Source organism: Heteronotia binoei, chromosome 5 (assembly GCF_032191835.1).
Source record: "Heteronotia binoei isolate CCM8104 ecotype False Entrance Well chromosome 5, APGP_CSIRO_Hbin_v1, whole genome shotgun sequence".
NCBI classification, from domain to species: domain Eukaryota; kingdom Metazoa; phylum Chordata; class Lepidosauria; order Squamata; family Gekkonidae; genus Heteronotia; species Heteronotia binoei.
Window position 1 is genome coordinate 15,133,322 of NC_083227.1, and position 25,873 is coordinate 15,159,194.

The window sequence follows — 25,873 nt, forward strand, 5'->3', positions numbered from 1 at the left end:
GTACCTTTGAGCAGAAGGGAAGAGAGAGAGAGAAAATTAACTGAAGCAGGGGTGTTGAACTCAATTGTTATGTGGGACATAGAGTGTTGGACTGGATGGGCCATTGGCCTGATCCAACATGGCTTCTCTTATGTTCTTATGTGACTCAGAGTGTTGGACTGGATGGGCCATTGGCCTGATCCAACAGGGCTTCTCTTATGTTCTTCTATGACTCAGAGTGTTGGACTGGATGGGCCATTGGCCTGATCCAACATGGCTTCTCTTATGTTCTAGATAGCTATCATCTCTAATAGCTGCTGACGGCCCTGCCCTCAGCCATTTCTCTAAACCTCTTTCAAAGTCCTTTCAAGCAGTGACAGTCACATCTTGGGTTTCTGAAGTCCATCCATTAAGTACCAAGTCTAATGTTGCCAAGTCCAATTCAAGAAATATCTGGGAATTTTGGGGGTGGAGCCAGGAGACTTTGGCGGTGGAGTCAGGAGCAATCATCTGGAACCAATGCTCTATAACAATGTGTGTGCAGTTAGTCAATTACTCCAAACAGACATTTCAAGAACCGCAAATGCCTGTTTGGAGTAATTGATTAACGGTGCGCACATTGTTATAGATTACAGAGCATTGGTTCCAGATTATTGAAGTATTTGGAACAGAGGAAGTTGGCATCGAAACACGTAAATTTACCTGGGAAACGCGTTATCAATTATACTTCTTATTCATCTTCGAGTCTTCACTACACTGCAACATTGTTGTTTTGAGAGTTCTTCAACAACAACTTTGTTTTTTACAGAGGTCTGCATGTCAACACTGCTACATTTCAGCAACCTTTTTGGGATGGACTTTTGAAGTGACGTGTTTTTTTGTATGATTTGTAATTGTTCAAATATCACTTTAAGAGTATGTAAGGTTAGGTTTAATGCCTTTAATGTATTCACAGCTTTATTAATTAGCCTTGGAGTAAATGCATTTTGGCATTTAGCTTGTAAAATTGTTGTAGTTATTTCTTAGTCCATAGAGACTTTTTGAGATACTTTATAACTCTTTTGAACACGGTTCTTTCTAGGTTTCCAACCATACTGTGTGCTTCCTGTTTGGTTTGCGCACCTGGGGATTGGCAACCCAACCGAAGTCTTTACATGGCACAAAAACATCTTCTGCAACAAAGTTCATACAAAATGCATGGAGCTCATCAGTCTTTCTGTCTTCCAGTCATCTAATTACCTTCCCTAATGATTTTTTTGGGTTTCTGGCAAGTCTAGGAGATTTTTCATTTTCCAGCACATTCACCTAACTTGTTTTTCACTTGCCTTGTTTAGAGAGAGTTTGTGCCCCTGTTTATCGATGTGAGGGCAGAATGGGAGAGGTAACTAACGTACACCCCCTCGAGTTCCTTGGAGGAAGGATGGTCATTTAAAAGGACTAAAGAAATAAATGTAACCCTCTTTGATAGAAACAGTATTTATTGGGTTAAATGTAAAAAAAAAAATTGACTTGGAAGCACAGAACCTATATGCAGTTTCCCCAATCCTCCATGTTTCCCAGTTAAGGGGGGAAATGCCGTTCAAACAAATTACAAAGATCTCCTGACGGCAATGGTAACAAGAGAAAGGAATTTTATTCACATAAATAGAAGAACATTTTGCATGACATATACACATTGGTGCCTCTAACTTATCATGAACAGATTAACTTCAAAAAGGTTATCTTTCTACAGCTCCAAGCCCAGCTAAGAGTGAGAAGAGAGGTCCTACAGAAGAAGAAGGAGGAGGAGGAGGAGGAGGCGGCAAGGAATGGCCAAAGGGGCTCAACATCAAACTGAGGAGATGGTGGGGCCAACCACCAAGTGTAGGAGTGAGAGAATTCTCTTATCTATTCCCTCCCAGATCCTCTTGCATGCACAGTTACAATATCCAATACTATTATGGTGCAAGGGGTTCTTGCATGGAGCAGGGGGTTGGACTAGATCATGGGTGACCAAACTGTGGCTCTTTCACACATATTGTGTGGCTCTCAAAGCCCCCACCACGTTGACTGGCTTGAAGAAGGCATTTCTCTTTAAAGTGCTTATCCAAGCACATTGGAGAATGCATTTAAAGTTGCTTTCTTTCCACCACTCCCTCCCCATCTTCCTTCCTTCCTTCCTTCCTTCCTTCCTTCCTTCCTTCCTTCCTTCCTTCCTTCCTTGTCTTGTGGCTCTCAAACATCTGACATTTAAGCAAGTTTGGCCACCCCTGGACTAGATGGTCTGTATGGTCCCTTTCAACTCTATGATTCTATGGTGCCATGGGAAGGGGGTACGTGAAGACAGTTTCCATTTGTGAGAGTTCACCCAAGGGCCAAGCCTTCTTGGATCAAAGCCCTTTGCCAGGTGGGACTAAGGAGGCTTCAGGAGCAACTGCATCAGTTGTAGGGTCACCAAGAGGCTGAGACTGTTTGAAGCCCAGCCCTTCTCCAGGTGGGGCTGGAGAGGATTTAAGGGCTCCTGAGCTGCAGAGAAGGGTTGGTGACCAGGAAGACAAGGAGGGAATCTAGCCGGTTGCATGACTGACTGTCTGATGAACCTGATACAATCTGCCAAGCTTGTGAAACCATGCAGAATCACTAATAAAACTTGTGTTTTAATAATAATCCTACCGCACTGTCGTCCCCCCCCCCCCCAGAACACATCCTTGCCACCTTCCCACTAGAGTCTTTATTCATGACCAAAGCTCCTTCCACAATCTGAGCATTTATACCGCTGCTCCCGGGTTTGAATTGTGTTTCTTTTCTATGATTTCAGTACAGTTTCTGAGCAGACGCGCACTCTTTCCTATAGTTTTAAAGGTTTCAACTCTGTGTAGTCTGTGGTTGTATTACGGTGTGAAACTCGAGGAAGGTCTTGTCAGAGGTCTGAGGAGCTACGTGATTTCCCCTTTTATGAGTTTTTTGATGTTGTTGAAGGTGGGATTTCTGTGTGAATCTTTTTCCGCACTTGGAGCATTCGAAAGGTTTCTCCCCTGTGTGGATTTTTTGATGTTGCTGAAGATTGCCACGCCAACTGAATCTCTTTCCACACACGGAGCATTCAAAAGGCTGCTCCCCTGTGTGGATTCTTTGATGCTGCTGAAGATTGACGCTCCAACGGAATCTCTTTCCACACTCGGAGCATTCAAATGGCTTCTCCCCTGTGTGGATTCTTTGATGCTCCTGAAGTTGGCCTTTACAGGTGAATGTCTTTCCACACGCTAAGCATTCAAAAGGATTCTCAGCTCTGTGGGTTCTCGGATGCTGCTGAAGATCCCCACTCCGGCTGAAGCTCTTTCCACAATCTGAAAATTCAGAAGTTTTCTCTCCTGCGTGAGTTCTCTGATGCCGCTGAAGATGGCCTTGCCATTTAAAGCTCTTTCCACACTCTGAGCACTCGAAAGGTTTCTGCCCTGTGTGAGTTCTTCGATGCCTTTGAAGATTGCCACTCTGAGTGAATCTCTTTCCACACACGGAGCACTCAAAGGGCTTCTCCCCTGTGTGGATTCGCTGATGCCCTCGAAGATCAACACTGCGTTGGAATCTCTTCCCACACTCTAAGCATTCAAAAGGTTTCTCCTCCGCATGGGTTGTCTGATGCAAAAGGAGATGCGATCTGCACTTGAAACACTTTCCACACAGAAAGCATTTATGTACCTTCCCATCCAATAAACTCTTCCCACTCTCTGCGTAGATCATTGGCTCTCCTTCTGAATGGTGGGAACTCTGGTGTTGCAAAAGGCTCGATTTCTCTGAGAAACTCTCATCGCAGTCTGAGCAGCAATACAGTTTCTCTCCTATATGGATTCGTTGGTGTGCAATGAGCTCCTCCCCACAATGGAAGCTCTTTCCACACTGCAAACAATTATGGGCAGGGTGCTTTTGCAAATCAATATCATACTGAGTTTGATCTGAACAATTCAGTTCCCAGTCCAAGTATATGTGTGTTTCTTCCACCATGTGACTTATTCCATGGAAATTCCTTCCTCGGGAGGGATTGGGTATTTCCCTTGTCTTGTCACCCTGGCTTCCTTCCTGCCTCTCTGGTCCATCTCGATCCCGGAAGTTATATTCAGACTCTTCTTTCTCATCTCTTTCCAATGAGAACTCCTGGAATTCCTCAGCTGTCTCCTTGACGTCTTTGGCTGGAATAAGGAGAGAGATCCAATCAGCACTCACACAAGAACTCAAGCTGCAAGTCATTCACTCTTGATAAATAGTGTGCATTTTGTTTCTTCTGTCAGAGCTTCTCTCCCCTTTCCACTCATCCTGAACTTCTGGTCACAACTTTGCCCTGGCTGGATCCTTCAAAAGGACAGAAAACAAAGTTGCTACACAGTTAATAGATCCAAGCAAAACCACTGTGTGAACACAAAATAAATCAACAATATTAGAATAAAGAGTCCAAATAATATATAAAGGTACCAGCAAATACACAGGAAGTATATTTCATGAGGGGATGGATTCCACAATAATTTTCAAGAAGATTCCATGGAGAATGCAAAAGGTCCATTCAAAGGCTTCCCCTGGAAATTCAATCACAGTCAATTTCACTAAATCTTTATACATTATTTGGACTCTTTATTCTAATATTGTTGATTTATTTTGTGTCTGCACAGTGGTTTTGCTCCAATCTGGCAGGACCCTTCAGCAGTGCTGTTTTTATATTCTGACTATCCATCCCCTCCCTAAAACTCCCCAATATGCACTAGAAGGCAAAAAGTAGCAATGAATGGTTTTCCCACCTTTTGCATTTGACTTGCCATGTAAGTCTTTTTTTCTACTTGTTTTGGCATTTTAGTAGTGTGTGTGTGTGAGAGAGAGAGAGAGAGATAGAGCACCTGGAAGTCATGGAAACTTCTGATGATTGACCCCTACTGGGGGCCTGGAGGATATTCAGAGAGGTGGCTGAATAAAGCCTGCTCCTGCCTCCCGCTTCTGGTATTCCAAGGAGGTCTCCCATCCAAGTACTTGCCAGAATCAATCCTGCTTAGCTTCCAAAATCTGATGAGATCGAGCTTTCGTGGGCTATCAAGGCCCAGGTATTACACAGGTCTTTTGATGATTACCTACAAGAAGTTATCACAGTATCCAGTCCTCTGATTGCGCAGAGTTTCCTTCTAATTGTAACAAGAACAAAGAGAAGCTAGTTTTACAACTTCCTAAAATACAGGGCTTTTTTTGTGGCAGGAACTCCTTTGCATAATATGCCACACACCCTCCTGATGTCACCAATCCTCCTGAAGCTTACAGTAGGCCCTGTACTAAAAGCCCTGTAAGCTCTTGAAGTATTGGCTACATCGTGTGTGTGTGGCCTAATATGCAAAAGAGTTCCTGCTTCAGAAAAAGCCCCGCTAAAATATATGTTTCTGGGGGTGAGGGGGAGGAGAACCCACAGCCTCACCAAATGAAACCAAACATTTCAAAGGGAACCCCCATGGTTTTTGAACGAGATGCCAGCTGTTGGGGGAAGGGGAGGCTAGGAGGCATCTAGCTGACTATTCTAAGAAACAGGAGTTGGGGAAATGCCCATATCCAGCAGGGCTCTTCACAAGCTACGAGGCCCTTAACCTGGAACATCCAGTAGTTAAGGATGCTGCTTTCCCTCAAGAAGAAGAAGAATTGCAGATTTATACCCCGCCCTTCTCCCTGAATCAGAGACTCAGAGCGGCTTACAATCTCCTATGTCTTCTCCCCCCACAACAGACACCCTGTGAGGTGGGTGAGGCTGAGAGGCTGCGATAGCTATGGCTGACCCAAGGCCATTCCAGCAGGTGCAAGTGGAGGAGTGGGGAATCAAACCCGGTTCTCCCAGGTAAGAGTCCGCGCACTTAACGGCTACACCAAATTGAGCCACTGCTGAGCCGTCCCAGAAGGGATTTCCCAGTCTTCCAGATTTCAGGCCTCAGAAGGCCAGCCGTCCTCAGTACACAGTTTCCAGACCAAGACTTTCTAAGATGGTGTCATGATCTGTGCTGTGAGACAGAGGCCTAGGGAGCCAGTGAGGCCTGTGTCACAGTAGGGAAAGACAGCCTACTATTCCCAGAATGCTTGGCGCTGCTTTTAGCCAATCGGCGTCCAAGTAGGCTCTGAGGAGAATGGCTTAAAAGCTCAAGAGATAAATACTGTTAAAGAGATAAATACTGTTCTTTCCTCCTGAGAGACCAAGCAGGCAGGATGGCTGTTGCTTAGGAGGAAGACCCTCACTCTGAGGGAGAGAGTGAGCAGGCTGAGGCCTGGTGGCCTAATAGATGAGGGATAGTTAAGTCCAGGGCTTTTTTGGTAGTAAAAGCCCAACAGGAACTCGTTTGCATATCAGGCCACACCCATAACTTCACCATTGCTTCACAGGAACTCATTTGCATATTAGACCACACCCCCTGATGCCAAGCTAGCCAGAACTGTGTTCCTGTGCGTTCCTGCTCAAAAAAAGCCCTGGTTAAGTCTGGTCGCATTAGGGACATTATATTTATTTTCCTTCACCCACATTACTAGATAGTATCAAAGCATTTATCTGTTCACTTGCCCTTATTGATTTTCCTGTTTAAAATAAGCATTTTCTTTTCATAAACCTAATTTCTTGGCCAAAGCAAGGGAAATTTGAAGGGCTTGGGAGGGTACTCTGGGACCCTAATTCCAGGGCAGTGGCAGCGTCAGTTGGCTACCCCCATCTGGGTCATGACGGATGAAAAACACAAACTGGGCCCACTGGTGGACCTCCTGATGGTACCTGTTCTGGGGCCATTGTTTGACCTATAGTGTTGGACTGGATGGACAACTGGCTTGATCCAACATGGTTTTCTTTTGTTAAGCCATCCATGGTTATTTCTCATCCATTCCCTTGACATAACCGTGAAGGATACCCACTCGCAGCCAGAAATACTCTCTTGATCTCCTCTTGAGAAATTCTCAAGTTGCCGCCACAACACAAGATATAATCGTTCAAAATTTTGATTTCAGCATCATCCCAATGGCAGCAATTTGCACCTTTGGCGCCTATGAAAGATCCTTACCCAGAGAGGCCACGCTCCCATAGTTCTCCAGCATCACCTCCTTGTAGAGGGCTCTTTGGTCCTGATCCAACAAGGCCCACTCGGCCTCCGTGAAATACACGGCCACCTCCTCGAAGGAAAAGGGACACTGAAAGAGAAAGCAGGTTCCCGCGTCAGAGATTATGCCAGGCAGAGAATGTACACACTGGAAAGCAGCATTCTGGGTATGTGCAGGATGGAGAGCTTGGCAGGTGTAAAGGGAGTGGAGTTTAGGGCCTCTCTTGTCCAGGTACCTTAACAGCACGTGCTGGAACAAAAGTTTCACTGAGAAGGAAGGGGGAACCCAGGTCACCCTCCCTCTCATCTCCCCTACCTGGACCAGAGGTTCAGCAGCTGCTTCCACATCTGTGCAAAGATGACAGCTTGAGAGCATCTGTGCATCGACTGCAAAGGAGGAAGGAAGGCAATAATTAACCAATACCGGACCAAGTTGGAATTGTGGTCAAGAAAAAAAAAGGAAGAGAATCTTTTTTCATTACTGAATCGAATATAATATCTGTAGTATTCAAACTATTTCATAGAAATATGTTCAAAAATACCTATTTAAGTTACTTTTAATCAATATCCATTACTTTATGAACATGAGCGTATGAAACTGCCTTATACTGAATCAGATCCTCAGTCCATCAAAGTCAGTATTGTCTACTCAGACTGGCAGCGGCTCTCCAGGGTCTCAAGCTGAGATTTTTCACGCCTATTTTGCCTGGACCCTTTTTAGTTGGAGATGTCAGGGATTGAACCTGGCACCTTCTGCTTCCCAAGCAGATGCTCTACCACTGAGCCACCATCCCTTCCTCGCAGGGAAATATGTTTAGGCAGAAATATGTTTGCTGCCTGGAGTCCCTCTAATAGAAAGAAGGTGAGATGTGAATATTTTAATTTAAGAGGAAGAGGAGGAGAAAAGAAGAAACTGGATTTATATTCTGCCCTTCACTCAGTCTCAGAGCGGTTTACAATCTCCTTCTCCTCCCCACAACAGACACCCTGTGAGGTAAGTAGGCCTGAGAGAGCTCTTTCAAGGACTGATCTTGAGAGAAAACCTCTGAAAGAACTTATGACTGACCCAAGGTCACACCAGTAGGTGCATGTGGAGGAGTGAGCAATCAGATCCGGTTCTCCCAGGTTTGCGTTTGGGCTCTTAACCACTATACCAAATGCAATTGCCACCCAGGAATCAATTTATTCCCCTTAGAAGGAGTGCCTATCGGTACATTCTATGGTTCTGAGTCCCACAAATTTAATCTAAGTTGGTTACACAACCATTTCCCCTTATCTACCCAAGGTCTTCATGGTGTGCCCCAACCCCATCAAGCCACAAAACAGCCTTACCGCATGAGAGGGCATCTTGGGCACCCTCCTGGGCCAGAGCCCTCTGCCCTTCCTCGGATGGAGCTCCTTCTGCCTCAGGGAATGTCGTTTCCATCTTCATGGATGGCCCCCATCTCTGGAAGAGCAGCAAGGGAGAGGGGTAAGAGAAGGCGTGGAACAGGCCCAGCAGACGGATCTTGTCCCCCTCCCACACTCTTCTTCCCTGCATCGACCAGCAGAGCTGCTTCAACCAGAGGGGCAAAAATTAGGGTTGACTTTTCTTCCCAGCCTAGAGAACTCTTTAGACGTGGAAATATCTGGCAGGGAAGACTTAGGATAAAGTTATAGAACAAAGCAGTAGACAAGAAGCACCTTGAAGACCAGCTAAGTTTTATTCAGAAAGTAAACTTTCGTGTGCTCTAAGCAGACTTCAGTTGTTGCCTGAAACGAGCAAAGGAAATTCCCTCACCTGCTCTGCCTGCTTCTTCTCCGCTGCCTGACTCAGCAGGAAACCTTCCGCCAGGGCCACCGCCTGGGAACTGGTCTCCGGCTCACATCCTCTGACCCAGCACTGCATTTCCTGGGGCAGGATGGCCAGGAACTGCTCCAGGATCACCTGGTCCAGGATCTGCTTCTTGGAGTACCTCTCCGGCTTCAGCCACTGGATGCAAAGTCCATGGAGCTGGCTGCAAACCTCTCGGGGCCCCTCGGCCTCATGGTAGCGGAACTGTCGGAAGCATCGGTTGTGCATACCCGTGGTCAGAGTCTCCTGAGCCAAGATTTCTGGCACAACACTTTCCCAAATGTATTCAGCAGCACTCCCTGCTTGGATGAGATGGAGCTCCTTCCTTGATCTCTTGCCAATTCCAGGTTCTTCTGGGCCCTGTTCTTCCATCTCCTTCTCCTTCTTTTGAGTCACCTCCAGCACTGGAAAGATACCCTTACTTGTGTGACTATAAAGAGGGAGGGGGAAATCATAAATAAATAAATAATCAAAAAGGCAGAAGGATATCAAAAGAGAATGGCGCTACTGTTCCTGGTCAAGAGACACTTAAGGGTTACCCCGGCGGATCAAAAGCAGCGTCCATGTTGTAGTTTTCAGGTCAGGACTAATGTTGTTTAGACCCCACTACACAGCAGGCTCTTTTAGATATGCCTATTTGGTCCTTCAGATTTTGCACAACAAAAATCCGTTGTGCAAGTTTTGGACTTGGCCTCTGATTTCTGGGGATCAATCTGTCCCTGGATATCAGGTTAAACTGAAGTCTGAGACAAAGTGGCTAGTAATGGCTTAACCATGGCAGGTATCTCCTGTGTAGGCTGGACATACAAAGAAGCAGAAGAAGAAAAAGAAGAGGAAGAAGAAGACAGCAGATTTATACCCCGCCCTTCTCTCTTGAATCAGAGACTCAGAGCAGCTTACAATCTCCTACATCTTCGACCCCCACAACAGACACCCTGTGAGGTGGGTGGCGCTGCAGAGGGCTCTCACAGCAGCTGCCCTTTCAAGGACAGAGTCTCAGAGCGGCCTACAATCTCCTTTCCCTTACTCCCCCACAACAGACACCCTGTGAGGTGGGTGGGGCTGGAGAGGGCTCTCACAGCAGCTGCCCTTTCAAGGATAGAGGCTCAGAGTGGCCTACAATCTCCTTTATCTTCCTCTCCCACAACAGACACCCTGTGAGGTGGGTGGGGCTGGAGAGGGCTCTCACAGCAGCTGCCCTTTCAAGGATAGAGACTCAGAGTGGCCTACAATCTCCTTTATCTTCCTCTCCCACAACAGACACCCTGTGAGGTGGGTGGGGCTGTGAGGGCTCTCACAGCAGCTGCCCTTTCAAGGACAGAGGCTCAGAGCGGCCGACAATCTCCTTTACCTTCTTCCCCCACAACAGACACCCTGTGAGGTGGGTGGGGCTGAGAGGACTCTCGCAGCAGCTGCCCTTTCGAGGACAGAGGCTCAGAGCGGCCTACAATCTCCTCTCCCTTCCTCCCCCACAACAGACACCCTGTGAGGTGGGTGGGGCTGGAGAGGGCTCTCACAGCAGCTGCCCTTTCAAGGACAACCTCTGCCAGAGCTATGGCTGACCCAAGGCCATTCCAGCAGGTGCAAGTGGAGGAGTGGCGAACCAAACCCGGTTCTCCCAGATAAGAGTCCGCGCACTTAACCACTACACCAAATCGGCTCTTCCATATATGGATAAAGCAACTGCTCTATCCAAAGAGCCAGCAGAGGGGAAAAGGTAGAGGGCCTTCAAGCCTTTCCAAGTCAGGACCGAGAGGCTGCCTTGATTGACAGGAGCAAGGGGAGGCTGTGTAATGCCATGAAAACATCCCAGGGAAAGGAAGCACCAATCAAAAATGCATGGCAGATGAGGCGGCTGATCAGCTTGGATGATTGCTCCCAGTGGATCACACCTGGGAGCCCCTTCTCAGCCTCCCTACAACCAGCAACGCTGAGATTTTTTTTCGTTTACAAAATTCAGATCCCATCTTTCTGCCCCAATAATAATAATAATAATAATAATATTTTATTTTTATATCCCGCCCTCCCCGCTAGGCGGGCTCAGGGCGGCTAACAGACACGGGAGTCTCATGATTCACATTAAACAATAATAGACATGGGAGTCCCGTGATTCATAAAACATAACAACTTAAACATTAATTACAATAAATTATTTAAAATACATAAAAACATATAAACATATAAGATATAAAAATAGGTGCTAAAATGATGTATTTAAGATGGCTAAATGTCTATTCATTCATTAATCAGGTTCTGTCTTGGACCACCAATACGAACCACAAATAAAAACATGCCTGCCTCTATTTATCTCGGTCGGAGTCAGAAGACAGGGGAGGGGGGAACCCCTCCGGGATCCCTTGCCAAACTGGCCCCAAAGTGACAATCGGCATTTCCCTGGGCGTGTAAGAGGGAGTCCACAAGAACGAGGCACTGATGCAATCCTTTCCCACCCTCCTTCTCATGATCAACCTAAGTTTACAGAATCAGCATGGCTGTCAGATGGGCATCCAGCCTCCGTTTAGAAACCGCCAAAGAAGGAAATATGATCTTAAGTGAAAAGGGAAAACGTTTTATCCTCTTTAAATTATTGCAAGATTCATTCCAGGTTCTGCCCCACAGAACCCACAAGCTGAGGTCACATCAACATTTTGACAGAGGCCTAAACAGAGGCAGCTGCTGTGAGAGCCTTCTCCAGCCCCACCCGCCTCACAGGGTGTCTGTTGTGGGGGAGGAAGGGAAAGGAGATTGTAGGCCGCTCTGAGCCTCTGTCCTTGAAAGGGCAGCTGCTGTGAGAGCCCTCTCCAGCCCCACCCACCTCACAGGGTGTCTGTTGTGGGGGAGGAAGGGAAAGAAGATTGTAGGCCGCTCTGAGCCTCTGTCCTTGAAAGGGCAGCTGCTGTGAGAGCCCTCTCAGCCCCACCCACCTCACAGGGTGTCTGTTGTGGGGGAGGAAGGGAAAGGAGATGGTAGGCCGCTCTGAGCCTCTGTCCTTGAAAGGGTAGCTACTGTGATAGCCCTCTCCAGCCCCACCCACCTCACAGGCTGTCTGTTGTGGGGGAGGAAGGGAAAGGAGATTGTAGGCTGCTCTGAGACTGTCCTTGAAAGGGCAGGTGCTGTGAGAGCCCTCTCCAGCCCCACCCACCTCACAGGGTGTCTGTTGTGGGGGAGGAAGGGAAAGGAGATTGTGAGCCGCTCTGAGACTCTTCGGAGTGGAGGGCGGGATATAAATCCAATCCAATATCTTAAACTAAAGCCAGCAGAGCCCTCTTCATCTCATAAGCTGGTCAGAAAAGAGACGGAAAAGGATCTAGGGGTCAACTTGGTTGGTTAAGTGTGCGGACTCTTCTCTGGGAGAACAGGGTTTGATTCCCCACTCCTCCACTTGCACCTGCTGGAATAGCCTTGGGTTATTGCAGGAGTTGTCCTGCAATAGCCTATTGCAGGAGTTGTCCTTGAAAGGGCAGCTTCTGTGAGAGCTTTCTCAGCCGCACCCACCTCACAGGGTGTCTGTTGTGGGGGGAGAAGATATAGGAGATTGTAAGCCGCTCTGAGTTCCTCATCAAAGGCTCCTGAGTAAGCTCGAGAGTCACGGAGTAAAAGGACAAGTCCTCTTGTGGATCAAAAACTGGCTAATTAATAGGAAACAGAGAGTGAGTATAAAGCGCAATCTTCACAGTGGAGAACGGTAAGCAGTGGGGTGCCGCAGGGCTCAGTACTGGGTCCCATGCTCTTTAACATGTTCATTAATAATTTGGAGTTGAGAGTAAGCAATGAAGTGGCTAAGTTTGCAGATGACACTAAATTGTTCAGGGTGGTGAGAACCAGAGAGGACTGTGAGGCACTCCAAAGGGATCTGTTGAGGCTGGGTGAGTGGGCATCAGCGTGGCTGATAAGGTTCAATGTGGCCTAGTGCAAAGTAATGCAATTGGGGCCAAAAAATCCCAGCTACAAATACAAGTTGATGGGGTGTGAACTGGCAGAGACTGACCAAGAGAGAGATCTTGGGGTCGTGGTGGATAACTCACTGAAAATGTCAAGACAGTGTGCGATTGCAACAATAAAGGCCAACGCCATGCTGGGAATTATTAGGAAGGGAACTGAAAACAAATCAGCCAGTATCATAATGCCCCTATATAAATCGATGGTGCGGTCTCATTTGGAATACTGTGTGCAATTCTGGTCACCGCACTTCAAAAAGGATAAATGCAGAAATGCAGAAAAAATGCAGAAAAGGGCAACTAGAATGATTAAAGGTTTGGAACGCTTTCCCTATTAAGAAAAGTTAAAATGCTTGGGGCTCTTAACTTGGAGAAACGTCGACCGCGGGGTGACATGATAGAGGTTTACAAGATTATGCATGGGATGGAGAAAGTAGAGAAAGAAGTACTTTTCTCCCTTTCTCACAATACAAGAACTCGTGGGCATTCAATGAAATTGCTGAGCAAAAGGGTTAGAACGGATAAAAGGTAGTACTTCTTCACCCAAAGGGTGATTAACATGTGGAATTCACTGCCACAGGAGGTGGTTGCAGCTACAATCATAGCCAGCTTTAAGAGGGGTTTGGATAAAAATATGGAGCAGACATCCATCAATGGCTATTAGGCACAGCATATTATTGGAACTGTTTGGGGCAGTGGTGCTCTGTATTCTTGGTGCTTTTGGGGGGGAAGGGCTTCTAGCCCCACTTGTGAACCTCCCTTTTTTTTTGGCCACTGTGTGACACAGTGTTGGACTGGATGGGCCATTGGCCTGATCCAGCATGGCTTCTCTTATGTTCTTATGAGTCCCAGATTCAGAGAGAAGGGTGGGGTATAAATCTACAATTCTGCAATTCATATTTTATATCAAGGTATACATCCTGTGTGTGCCATATGATAGATAGGTAGGTAGACAGACAGACAGACTAGATTAGTTATCCCCAGGCCTTGTTTTGGGCAGGAGCTCACCTGACCTGTAACGGGCTGACAGATCGCACCCAAAGAGTGCTTGTGAACGGTTCCTCATCCTCTTGGAGAGGAGTGACAAGTGGAGTGCCTCAAGGATGCGTCCTGGGACCTGTTTTGTTCAACATCTTTATCAATGATTTGGATGAAGGAATAGAGGGAATGCTTATTAAATTTGCAGATGATACTAAATTGGGAGGGGTTGCAAACACAGAAGAAGCCAGAAACAGGATACAGGATGACCTTGACAGGCTGGAAAGCTGGGCTAAAAATAAAACGAATTTTAACAGGGATAAATGTAAAGTTCTGCATTTAGGTAGGAAAAATCCAATGCATGGTTATAGGATGGGGGAGACTTGTCTTAGCAGTAGTATGATAGACAGACAGACAGATAGATAAATTATTCCAGAGATCTGCTAATGACAGACAAACAGATAGAGTTATCCCAGAGGTCTTAGATGTGGTCTGCTAATGCCCTTTCAACTCCTTTACCTTGAAAGGGCTGATGAGAGACCCAGAGATCATTGGCTTCTCCTTTTTTTTCCCCCTGCAGGGATGTGTTTTCTTAGAAACGGATTGTTATCTTTTAAAAAATGATTTAATACCAACTCCCCGCCAAAAACAGACAGGATAGCAGCAGTCTCTCCCATTGCAAAGCTTATCCCTCGCCCCCAATGACTTACTTGTGAGTCAACCTTCCCGGGACCCGGCTGCAAGGCCTCCGCCTTCTGCTGCATGCCTGAAGTCCTCCCTGCTCTCTCCCGAGATTCAATGGCAAAGCTCCCCCCCCCCCCCCGCGCAGGAAAAGAGCCTCTCCTCTCCCCCCTCCCGGTCCTTCGCTCGGCCTCTCTAGCCCCCAGCTCTGCTGTTTAACCCTTTCAGTGCTGCAGGCAAAGGCAACATGAGGAACGGTGCCCAGACCCGGACAAACTGGACTGAACTTCAGCCAGGCTGGCGTCGGAGGTGCCCTACACACGCAGCTCGGTGGGATTGCTCTGGAGTAACTCCGCAGAGGGTTGCACTCCTAGGGGAACCCCCCAGCCGTTTCAGAAAATGCCACGGTCCGGGAAGAAGAAAGACAATGGAGGCAGACTGAAGGGAACTGGCCCCAAGCAATCCAAAGCAAGTCTAATCGGACCTATTCAGTGTAGCTTATTCAGCTTGGCAACGTGGAAAGTAGTTTTAGGATAGCTTTGGAGATCTGTGTTCCTATAACATGTTCCCTGTTCCTCAAAACAAATTGCCAGTTGCATCTGCCCCTATCACTTCCTTCGAAGGTCGCCAGGTCTAATTCAAGAAATATGTGGGGACTTCGGGAGTGGAGTGTCAAGCATGCTATTTCTAAGTACTGGTTCATCCATACTTTTCCTTTCTTCTTCTCCCCCTCCCCTCTCTCACTTCTCTCTGTGAATGCATAATAAATCTCTCTGCTTCAGGAGGTGTAGGGTAACCTTGTATTAGCAATGTAAAATGCCTCTCCCCCAGATTCTCACAGCCATGTCTTATCAGCTAGCAGAGAATGTGTGAGAAAAGGAGATGTTAACATTCCTTAGTCACCAAAGAGATATTAGTAAGTAGCCTTTGAACCCTCAATGCAATTCTCATATTTATGTTATTCTTTTGAAATTATCTGTAACCCTGTGTTTGAAGTAGCCAGTTTGGTGTAGTGGTTAAGTGTGCGGACTCTTATCTGGGAGAACCGGGTTTGATTCCCCACTCCTCCACTTGCACCTGCTGGCATGGCCTTGGGTCAGCCATAGCTCTGGCAGAGGTTGTCCTTGAAAGGGCAGCTGCTGTGAGAGCCCTCTCCAGCCCCACCCACCTCACAGGGTGTCTGTTGTGAGGGAGGGAGATAAAGGAGATTGTGAGCCGCTCTGAGACTCTTTGGAGTGGAGGGCAGGATATAAATCCCATATCTTCTTTAAGATACTATGCAACATTGTGACCTCAGCATTGTGACCTGTATTACTTCCAAGGTATGGGTCCTTGGAACAAGTCATGGAGTTTCAATAAAACAAGTCTTTGATTCAAAACAAAAGCTTGATTATTTCGAAATATCGATGCTTGACATGGAGTCGGGGGGGGGGGGGCGGGAGCCAGGAGCAAGATTGTGACAAGCATAATTGAGCTCCAAAGGGAGTTCTGGCCATCACATTTAAAGGGACTGCGCTCCTTTTAAAAGCCTGCCTTCCATTGAAAATAATGGATAGAGGCACCTTCTTTGGGGGCACATAGAATTGGACCCCCTGGTCCAGTCTTTTTGAAACTTGGAGAGTAATTTGGGGAGAGGCACTGGATGCTAAGCTGGAAATGTGGCGCCTCCACCTTGAAAAAAGAGCCCCAGATACCCACTGATCAATTCTTCATTATACCCATGGGAACTGGTTTCTGTAGGAAATAATGGAGTGCCCAGCAGACATTTCCCTCTCCACCCAAACTTTCTGATGACCCTGAAGTGAAGCAGAGAAATAACGAGGTCCGCACACATAACTGGTATGAAACGAGGTTTACTTTTGGTACCAAGAGCAGAACTTTGTCAGCCAGGGGCCCACGAAATGACTAAGTTAAAATCATTCTACATACAGACTGTTTTATTCACACAGACGCAGGCCCCCAGGCTTATCTGATTCAACATTCCCCACCCCCTTGCTCTCCTTCTAGTACTTTTCCATTCCTCCTGCCTCCATGCTTTATCAGCTCCAGCAAGAAGCTTCAGCCGTCTCAGAAAATGCCACGGTCAGGAAGAAGAAAGAAAATGAAGTAGGCAAACTGAAGGCAACTGGCCCCAAGCTTGGGATGGAGAAAGTAGAGAAAGAAGTCCTTTTCTCCCTTTCTCACAATACAAGAACTCATGGGCATTAAATGAAATTGCTGAGCAGTCAAATTAAAAGGGATAAAAGGAAGTCCTTCTTCACCCAAAGGGTGATTAACATGTGGAATTCACTGCCACAGGTGGCGGCGGCTACAAGCATAGTCAGCTTCAAGAGGGGATTGGATAAAAATATGGAGCAGAGGTCCATCAGTGGCTAATAGCCACGGTATATATATATATATATGTGTGTGTGTGTATGTATATGTGTATGTGTGTGTATATATATACACACACATATAATATATATATTGGCCACTGTGTGACACAGAGTGTTGGACTGGATGGGCCATTGGCCTGATCCAACATGGATTCTCTTATGTTCTTATGTGACACAGAGTTTTGGACCGGATGGGCCATTGGCCTGATCCAGCATGGCTTCTCTTATGTTCTTATGTGACACAGGGTGTTGGACCAGATGGGCCATTGGCCTTATCCAGCATGGCTTCTCTTATGTTCTTATGTAACACAGAGTTTTGGACTGGATGGGCCATTGGCCTGATCCAACATGGCTTCTCTTATGTTCTTATGTGACACAGAGTGTTGGACTGGATGGGCAACTGGCCTGAGCCAACATGGATTCTCTTATGTTCTTATGTGACACAGAGTTTTGGACCGGATGGGCCATTGGCCTGATCCAGCATGGCTTCTCTTATGTTCTTATGTGACACAGGGTGTTGGACCAGATGGTCCATTGTCCTGATCCAAGAGGGCTTCTCTTATATTCTTATGTAACACAGAGTTTTGGACTGGATGGGCCATTGGCCTGATCCAACATGGCTTCTCTTATGTTCTTATGTGACACAGAGTGTTGGACTGGATGGGCAACTGGCCTGAGCCAACAGGGCTTCTTTTATGTTCTTATGTGACACAGAGTGTTGGACCAGATGGGCCATTGGCCTGATCCAACATGGCTTCTCTTACATTCTTATGTGACACAGAGTGTTTGACTAATACTCCATCCAGTCCAACACTCTGTGTCACATAAGAACGTAAGAGAAGCCATGTTGGATCAGGCCAATGGCCCATCCGGTCCAAAACTCTGTGTCACATAAGAACATAAGAGAAGCCATGCTGGATCAGGCCAATGGCCCATCCAGTCCAGCACTCTATGTCACACAGTGGCCAATATATGTGTGTGTGTGTGTGTATATACTAGGGTGGCCAGACCGTCCCGGGCGCCCGGGAATGTCCCGGTTCTGGCCCCCTATTCCCGCCTCCCGGGCTGGCTATACCGGGACCATTTAGAGGTCACTTCCGGGTTCCTGTCCTGCATCTCGACCTGTGTTATTAGTGACAGGCTGCTTCGGCAGGCTGCTGCGCCGGCCCCCTGGGTCCCACAATGATGGGACCGATGCCACAGGGACGGGCTCGAAACACTCTATAACCCCTCAAAAGAACAGCAGTCTAGCTCGCTACCCCCGAGCCCTGCCGCCATAAGCCTCAAGGGGGCTCATTTTGCGGCATCTCCCGGCGGGAGGGTGGCACCCGCACGGGACACATATCAAATGAAAGAGGGGGCGCAGGGCTATCAGAAACAGCCGGCGGAGGGAGTCGGGAGACCACCCCACTGGGGGATCCACACCCCGAAAGTGATGAAGGTGGCGCAGATAGAGTCAACAGAGCAAACAGGACAAAATAAATAGGCTGCATTATGCAGCACAGTTGAGAAAGTGCCTTATCCCATATACTGATGAAGTATATACAGGATTTGAGAACAAAATTGTTTCCGGCGGTGATATTTGGGGGATTTTTGGGGACGTCACAGGAAGTGCTGTGAAGTCACTTCCTGTTTCCGGCAGTGGCATTTGGGGGAAATGATGTCATTTGGGGGAAGTGATGTCACAGGAAGTGATGTCACTTCCCGTTTCCGGCAGGTGACGCGGGGGAAATGATGTCACGGGAAGTGACGTCACTTCCTGTTTCCGGCGGCGCACGCGCTTCGCGCGCACACCCCTTCCTCCCCCCTTCCCCCCCAAGGTGTCCCTGGCTGGCCTTCAGACATTATGGTCACCCTAATATATACACACACACACACATATACATACACACACACACACACATATATATATACACCGTAGCTAATAGCCACTGATGGATCTCTGCTCCATACGTTTATCCAATCCCCTCCTGAAGCTGTCTATGCTTGCAGCCACCACCACCTCCTGTAGCTCTTTCACACATAGTGTGTAGCTCTCAAAGCCCCCCCCCCCCCCGTCAGCTGGCTTGGAGAAGGCGTTTCTCTCTTGAAATCGCTTCTCTAAGCCAAGCGATCTGGTGACAAGGAGAATGAATTTAAAGTTGCTTACTTTCCGTCTCTCTCCATCCTCCCACAATCTATTTTCCTTCCTTCCTTCCTTCCTTCCTTCCTTCCTTCCTTCCTTCCTTCCTTCCTTCCTTCCTTCCTTCCTTCCTTCCTTCCTTCCTTCCTTCCTTCCTCTTGTGGCTCTCAAACATCTGACATGCATCCAGAGTAGGAATTGTGCTTCTTGGTTGATCCTATTCAATCCTGCACTTTTCAAAGCTTTTTTACCAAGCTATTTCCGGCTCAAAGAGCTTCTTTTCATTCTTTTAAAAACATTTTATTAGGGCAAGAAAAACAATACGTTAAAAATATGTTCTTTTCTACTGCTACGGACAGACACGCACGTCTGCCCATCGCAATCTATTTCATTCTTGTGCCGTGTCAAATGTTAAATTGGAAAGGTTGTCAGGACAAACATATTGCCTGCCAGTGGAGGGCACTGCAGGATTACTTTTCACAAACCAGCTGCAGAGAAGGTTGAATTTCCAGTGGCCGAACTGCTCTGAGGCTTTTCCAAAGGGTAGCTGCGTTGGCTTTCAGTAGAACAGCTAGATTAAGTCCAGGTTTCTTGTTGGTCTGTAAGGTGTTATGGACTGGAATCGAGCTGCTTTTAGGCTTCTTCCACAAAGATGTGGTTTTAGAGCATCCACCTGACCCCATTCCCAAACTGCATACCTTCTGTGTCCCCCGACTTTTGACTGCAATGTGAGGAAGAAAAGACCCACTTTTGCAGGTCCTGCACATATCAGGGCACTTCTCCTTACCTGTGCCCTCCTTAGAGCTGCTATTCTGTTCCCTCCCCCCCCCCTTCACTTTTTAAAATCTCTCATTGGAATACTGGTATGATTTATCTAGGATTGCCAGGTCCAACTTAGGAAATATCTGGGACTTTGGAGGTAAAGCCGGAGACTTTGGGGGTGGAGCCAGGAGCAAGGCTGTGACAAACATGACCGAACTGCGAACGGAGTTCTCCAACGTTCCCTCTAAGCTGCAGAGTCTTGTGAGCAAAAATTCTACTTTGTGAGCTACCAGCATTAAAGTTGTGAGCCACTACATAAATTAGTGTGCTCTGGGGTCATCCTTCCTAAGCTGAGATAAAAATGTGTGGAAAGGAAAGGTCCCCTGTGCAAGCACCAGTCGTTTCCAACTCTGGGGTGACGTTGCTTTCACAACGTTTTCACAGCAGACTTTTTACGGGGTGGTTTGCCATTGCCTTCTCCAGTCATCTACACTTTCCCCCCAGCAAGCCGGGTACTCGTTTTACCGACCTCGGAAGTATGGAAGGCTGAGTCATCCTTGGGCTGGCTACCTGAATCCAGCTTCCGCGGGAATCAAACTCAGGTCATGAGCAGAGAGTTCAGACCACAGTACTGCAGTACTGCTGCTTTACCGCTCTGCGCCACAGGGCCGCATAATGTGTGAGCTAGAGGCTAAAAATCTGTGAGCTAGCTCACGCTAACTCAGCTTAGAGGGAACACTGGTTCTGGCCATCACATTAAAAGGGACTGTACTCCTTTTAAATGCCTTCCCTTCATTGGAAATAATGGAGGATGGGAACACCTCCTTTTGGGGCTCATAGAATTGGACCCCCTGGTCCAAACTTTTTGAAACTTGGAGGGGGTTTTTTTTGAGAGGCGCCAGATCCTATGCTGAAAATTTGGTGCCTCAACCTCAAAAAAACAACCCCTCAGAGCCCCCAGATAGCCATGGATCGATTCTCCATTTCACCCTATGGGGACATTCCCCCTCCGCCTGCTTTCTGCTAACCCTAAAGTGGGAGGAAGGTCTCCAAACCAGGGGATCCCCTGCCCCCAGCTGGAAGCTGGCAACCCCAAAACATCAATAGTTGACTATCAACATTATCTGGATATGTTTTCAAACAGATTTTGGAAATGTTTGAAAATAGGCCCTGCAGCTTCCCATTTTGTGCCACTGAGACATGCAATTGACTTAGTCAGTCAGTCTTGTATTAGTGCTCAATGGCCAACACATCAGAAGCCGACAAAAGAATTAGTATACAGACAATAACAAAACATAACTATGCAATATGGAAAACATGGATATAGAATTTTACAGTGGGAAATGATGCCATTACATGCCATAGACAAATACCTTGCAACTGCCGGAGTAACATTTGGATCAATATCTGCTAATAGTCTTGCTTAAAAGGCAAATGCAATTTTGGGCTGTATCAACAGAAGTCTAGTGTCCAGATCACGTGATGTGATGGTATCGCTTTACTCTGCTCTGGTAAGACCTCACCTGGGGCTAACTCTCTGCTGCCACCACCAGGCCTAGAGTGATAGGCGCGTCTGTGTTGTGATAGTCTCCAGAGACTCTAGCTCAGGGCTTTCAAGAAGCTCTCTCGTCTCCCCTATAAGGTTGCCAAGTCCAATTCAAGCAATATCTGGGGACTTTGGGGGTGGAGCCAGGAGCAAGATTGTGACAAGCATCACTGAACTGCAAAGAGAGTTCTTGCTGTCGTGTTTAAAGGTGCCGCGCACCTTTTAAATGTCTTCACGCCACTGGAAATAATGGATAGGAGCACCTTCTTTTGGGGCTCATAGAATTGGACCCCCTGCTCCAATCCTTTTGAATCTTGGAGGATATTTTGGAGAGAGGCACTGGATGCTATGTTGAAAATTTGGTGCCTCTACCTCAAAAAACAGCCCCCCCCCCAGAGCCACAGATATCCATTGATCAGTTTTCCATTATACCCTATAGGAATTGGTTTCCATAAGGAATAATGGAGTGCCCAGCAGACATTTCCTACTTCCCTACCCCCGCTTTTTTATGACCTTGAAGCGAGAGGAGGGCCTCCAAACTGGGGGATCCCCTGGCAACCCTACTCCCCCATTTCCCCGTTTTCCTTGTCAGACGGTTTTCTCCAAACCCAGTGTCAAGTCCCCTGTCTGTTATCCTATCTGGCTTACAGCAGTAACTCTTGTTTTATGGTTCATGCCTGTGTTATGTCTCTGGAAGAATGCGAGGTGGCAAAGCCTCTAACTCTCCCTTTATTCCCCCGGGTTATCAGTTTCTGTGCGCTTTGTAGTAGACTAGAGATGTTTGAGACGTGGTGCTGGAGAAGACTCTTGAGAGTCCCTTGGACTGCAAGAAGATCAAATCAGTCAGTCCTAAGAGAAATCAACCCAGACTGTTCCCTGGAAGGTCAGATGCTGAAGCTCAAATACTTTGGCCACCAAATGAGAAGGGGGCACTCCCTGGAGAAGATCCTGATGCTAGGAAAGACAGAAGGCAAAAGAAGGCGACGGCAAAAGATGAGACGTCTGGACAGCATTACTGATGTAACTAACACGAATTTGAGCAGACTTCGGAGGATGGTGGAAGACAGGAGGGCCTGGCGTGACTCGGTCCATGGGGTTGCAGAAATTCGGACTGGACTGTGCAACTAAACAACAACAACAAAGAGATGTTATTTCAACCCTGTAGCCTTTAGGTTTGAAAGATGCATGCCAATTATTAACGGCCAGTGCTCATCTATATAATGCTTGCTCTGCTTTTGTTATCCAGTCTTCACGCTGACCTCCAGGTGAGATGTCTCGCTCTCTACAATACATGTATCTATTTGAAAATACAAAGGATCTCGTTATTGCCAGACGTGTGGACTTGACACCCAGGCAAGGATTTCTCTTTTTCGACAAAATCTTTAATTCACCCAGTGCCAAGGAAAGGGGGATGTTTAAGACCCCACCCCAAAGCAATGAGGCAGATCATGAGGAGGGCAGGAAGGGTTGCATCAGTGCTCAGTTCTTGTGGCCATTTATATACACCCAGGAAAATGCTGTTCGCCAGGAAGCAATCTTTTCCAGGCCAGTTTGGCCTGGGATCCTGGAGGGTTTTCTGCCATCTTCCAGGCATGGACCAGGGGGTCATTGGGGGTGTTGGGAGGGGGGGAGGTATTTGCAAATTTCTTGCATTGTGCAGGTGGTGGACTAGATAGCCCTAGAGGTCCCTTCCAACTCTATGATTCGATATACACTCCGAAGGAGAAAACCTAATTCATAAGAGTTAGCTGGGAGTTTATTTCTGGAGACAAGGTAAGCAGTTGAAGGCAGAGAAGGGTGTGTGTGTCCAAATTCGGAATCCAGACTCTGTCCTTCCCTCCAAGAAATACTGTTAAAAGCTCCTGGAAGGATGCTTTCTTCCTGTATTTGAGGTCATGTGTTTGTTCTCCATGGGGCCACAGAAGGTTATTAATACATGCTCATCTTTAAAAACATAATTTAACCCCTCCTCCCAACTGAGTTTCACATTTTTCAAGTCTTTATACCGGACAAGAAACATGCAGATGCTTTTCATAACTGAAGGCTGTAATGAAAATAAAAAATTTCTCAGGGACACCAATAAAGGTGCAGTTTCCATTTTTAAAGTGACCCCGTGGCGCAGAGTGGTAAAGCAGCAGTACTGCAGTACTGTGTGTCTGAACTCTCTGCTCACGACCAGAGTTCAATCCTGGCGGAAGCTGGATTCAGGTAGCCGGCCCAAGGTTGACTCAGCCTTCCATTCTTCCAAGGTCGGTAAAATGAGTCCCCAGCTTGCTGGGGGGGGGCGGGGAGTGTAGAAGACTGGGGAAGGCAATGGCAAACCACCCCGTAAAAAAGTCTGCTGTGAAAACGTTGTGAAAGCAACGTCACCCCAGAATCGGAAACGACTGGTGCTTGCACAGGGGACCTTTCCTTTCCTTCCATTTTTTTTAAATATTAGATATTTATACCCTCCATTTTGTCCCCAAAGGGAACCCAAAACAGTTTACAACATCAAACTCCCCTTCCTCATTTTATCCTCAAAACAACAACCCTGAGGAAGGTGAGGCTGAGAGGCAGGGGATCTGAGGGAAACTGTAGGAGGGGAAATCCCCCCTCCCCACAAGATCAACAAGACAATAAATGAAAATGCTGACTGAAAAGTAGCGGGTTAGACACTATAGTGATTCCAGCATAGCTTTTTTAATTACTGTCAAAACCCAACAGAAAACACATGAGGCTAGCCACAACTATATACACAGAAACTCCACCCAAAACACCTCCAGCAGTAAACAACCCAATAGACAAGCAGGTGCTCGGAACTCTCATTTGCATGGCCTTCATTCAAATGGATATTACCTCACTGGCTGGTTCAGCAAGGGCAGCCACTCTGAGTGTAACTGCAAGGAGCCTCTCAAACAATAGGCTTCATTCAAATGGCTATTACCTGATTGACTGGCTCAGCAAGGGCGGTCAATCTGCATGCAGCGGTAAGGAGCCACTCCAACAAAGGGTCTTCATTTGCAGTACACTACATTGACCTTAAATGCTTCTGAGGCATTTTCTTCTCCTCAAACTATGTGGGAGTCACAGGGCTGGTGAGGCTGCCAGCTCAAGAATAAAATCTCCTATCCCTTGAGTGGAGGCTTAATGTGTGGATATGGGCAGCTGAAGGTTTTCGTGGCTTGGAGGGGAATTATCAGTTGATAATTTTATGAATAAAAGAGATGTTGAAGGGACAGTTTAACCACTAAGAATAGGAGGACTTGAGTGCGGGAGAACCATGGCTTACCATATACATCTCCCCAGCTCTGTGTTCAAGGTATCCTTTTCCTTCCATTACCAAAATTTTTAGAGTAACTAGGATTCCAAAAAACACACGCACAGTGATCTGGTGCTCTTCTGATAGGAACTGGACCAAAAGGGTTATACCAATGCCTCAGTTGAAGTTGAAGTTGGGTGCAAAGGTGACCTTGGCCTATCCCACATCTTAAGATACAGGCAATACCTCATTTCCCCCAAAACTGAAGGCCCAAATAGAAGACCCTGTTCTTCCCACATGGTACCACTTCAGTTTGCTCTTTCACAACACACACCACACACTGTCATCTGGCCTCCTTTCCTTATAGAGCTCTTCAGGAAAAACTCTTGACTCTGTGCTTTGTCCCTAAGATGAGGAGCCTGCAATGAAATCCTCTAGCCCCACTCCCTCACCCTCACCAATCCCACCCTCTCCACACACACACATACACACACACACACAGCTTTCTTAAAAGAGTAAAAAAGAGGGGACATCACCAATAGTGAGAGGCAGGTACCTCCTTGTGATTCCAGGCAGCCATTTTGACCCTCCTGCCATTTCAGGCCTCCTTGCCAGAAAAGAACCATTGGTCAATTCTGGATGCAGGCTGTTCACATTCAGGAGCACATATTCCCCCAAAGGCTTTGGACTCACAGTTCTCCCTCCTTATTCTGAGGCCTAGCCTCAAGGTATCCCACTGCCAAAAACCTGGCTGCCACTGAGACCAAATGTTGTTTGGGGCTCCCCTTAAGACTTCCCAAGCTCCATTTTGGGGGCCCCAACCCACTGGCATAGAGCAGGCTGCTGGGGGGTTCCCCGCCCCCAAAGAGCCCAGTTATGTGCGGTGGCGTGCGCTGTGATGATGTCATCCAGAAGTGACAGATTGCACCGGGCAAGTTGTTCAGGGACGCTCTAGCAATTTGGGTGGAAACTCTGTGGTGCCATAGAGTCCCCCCCCCAAAAATTGCTAGAGCATCCCCAAGCAAAACCATAAGAGTTTCTCCCAAATTGCTAGAGTGTCCTTATGCGATGTGCCCAGTGCAATACATCATTTCCAGGTGATGTCATTACACTGTGTACACAAAGCACACATGATTAAAAGTCCCCCGTTGGCAGCCAGTGGGAATTTGGCAACCCTGGCTCCCCTGGAGAGATGGCCATGTGCACAATGAATGCTTCCCTCCACCCTGGAGATCCTCTTGCAAAATAATGTATCCAAAGGAGTTGGGCAAACGATGTGGTACAGGGAACCACTACCTGCATCAAAAGATTAAAAGTTATTCAAAAGGGAGCATTTACAAGCATACA

The 25,873-nt window shown here is 47.2% G+C and overlaps 1 protein-coding gene and 1 pseudogene across 1 annotated transcript; both read right to left on the reverse strand.

The window, feature by feature from the left end:
• The window catches only part of LOC132571738 (oocyte zinc finger protein XlCOF6-like), a 317,052-nt pseudogene that overhangs the window by 252,680 nt on the left and 38,499 nt on the right, over nucleotides 1-25,873 (reverse strand).
• LOC132571078 (oocyte zinc finger protein XlCOF22-like) lies at nucleotides 1,596-14,607 on the reverse strand. Its single transcript, XM_060237741.1, has 6 exons — nucleotides 14,510-14,607; nucleotides 8,830-9,313; nucleotides 8,382-8,496; nucleotides 7,366-7,436; nucleotides 7,014-7,140; nucleotides 1,596-4,145 (listed from the first exon to the last, which is right to left on the reverse strand). Exons 2-6 carry the CDS (start codon nucleotides 9,253-9,255, stop codon nucleotides 2,824-2,826), a joined length of 2,061 nt encoding a protein of 686 aa, XP_060093724.1. The 5' UTR covers nucleotides 9,256-9,313; nucleotides 14,510-14,607; the 3' UTR covers nucleotides 1,596-2,823.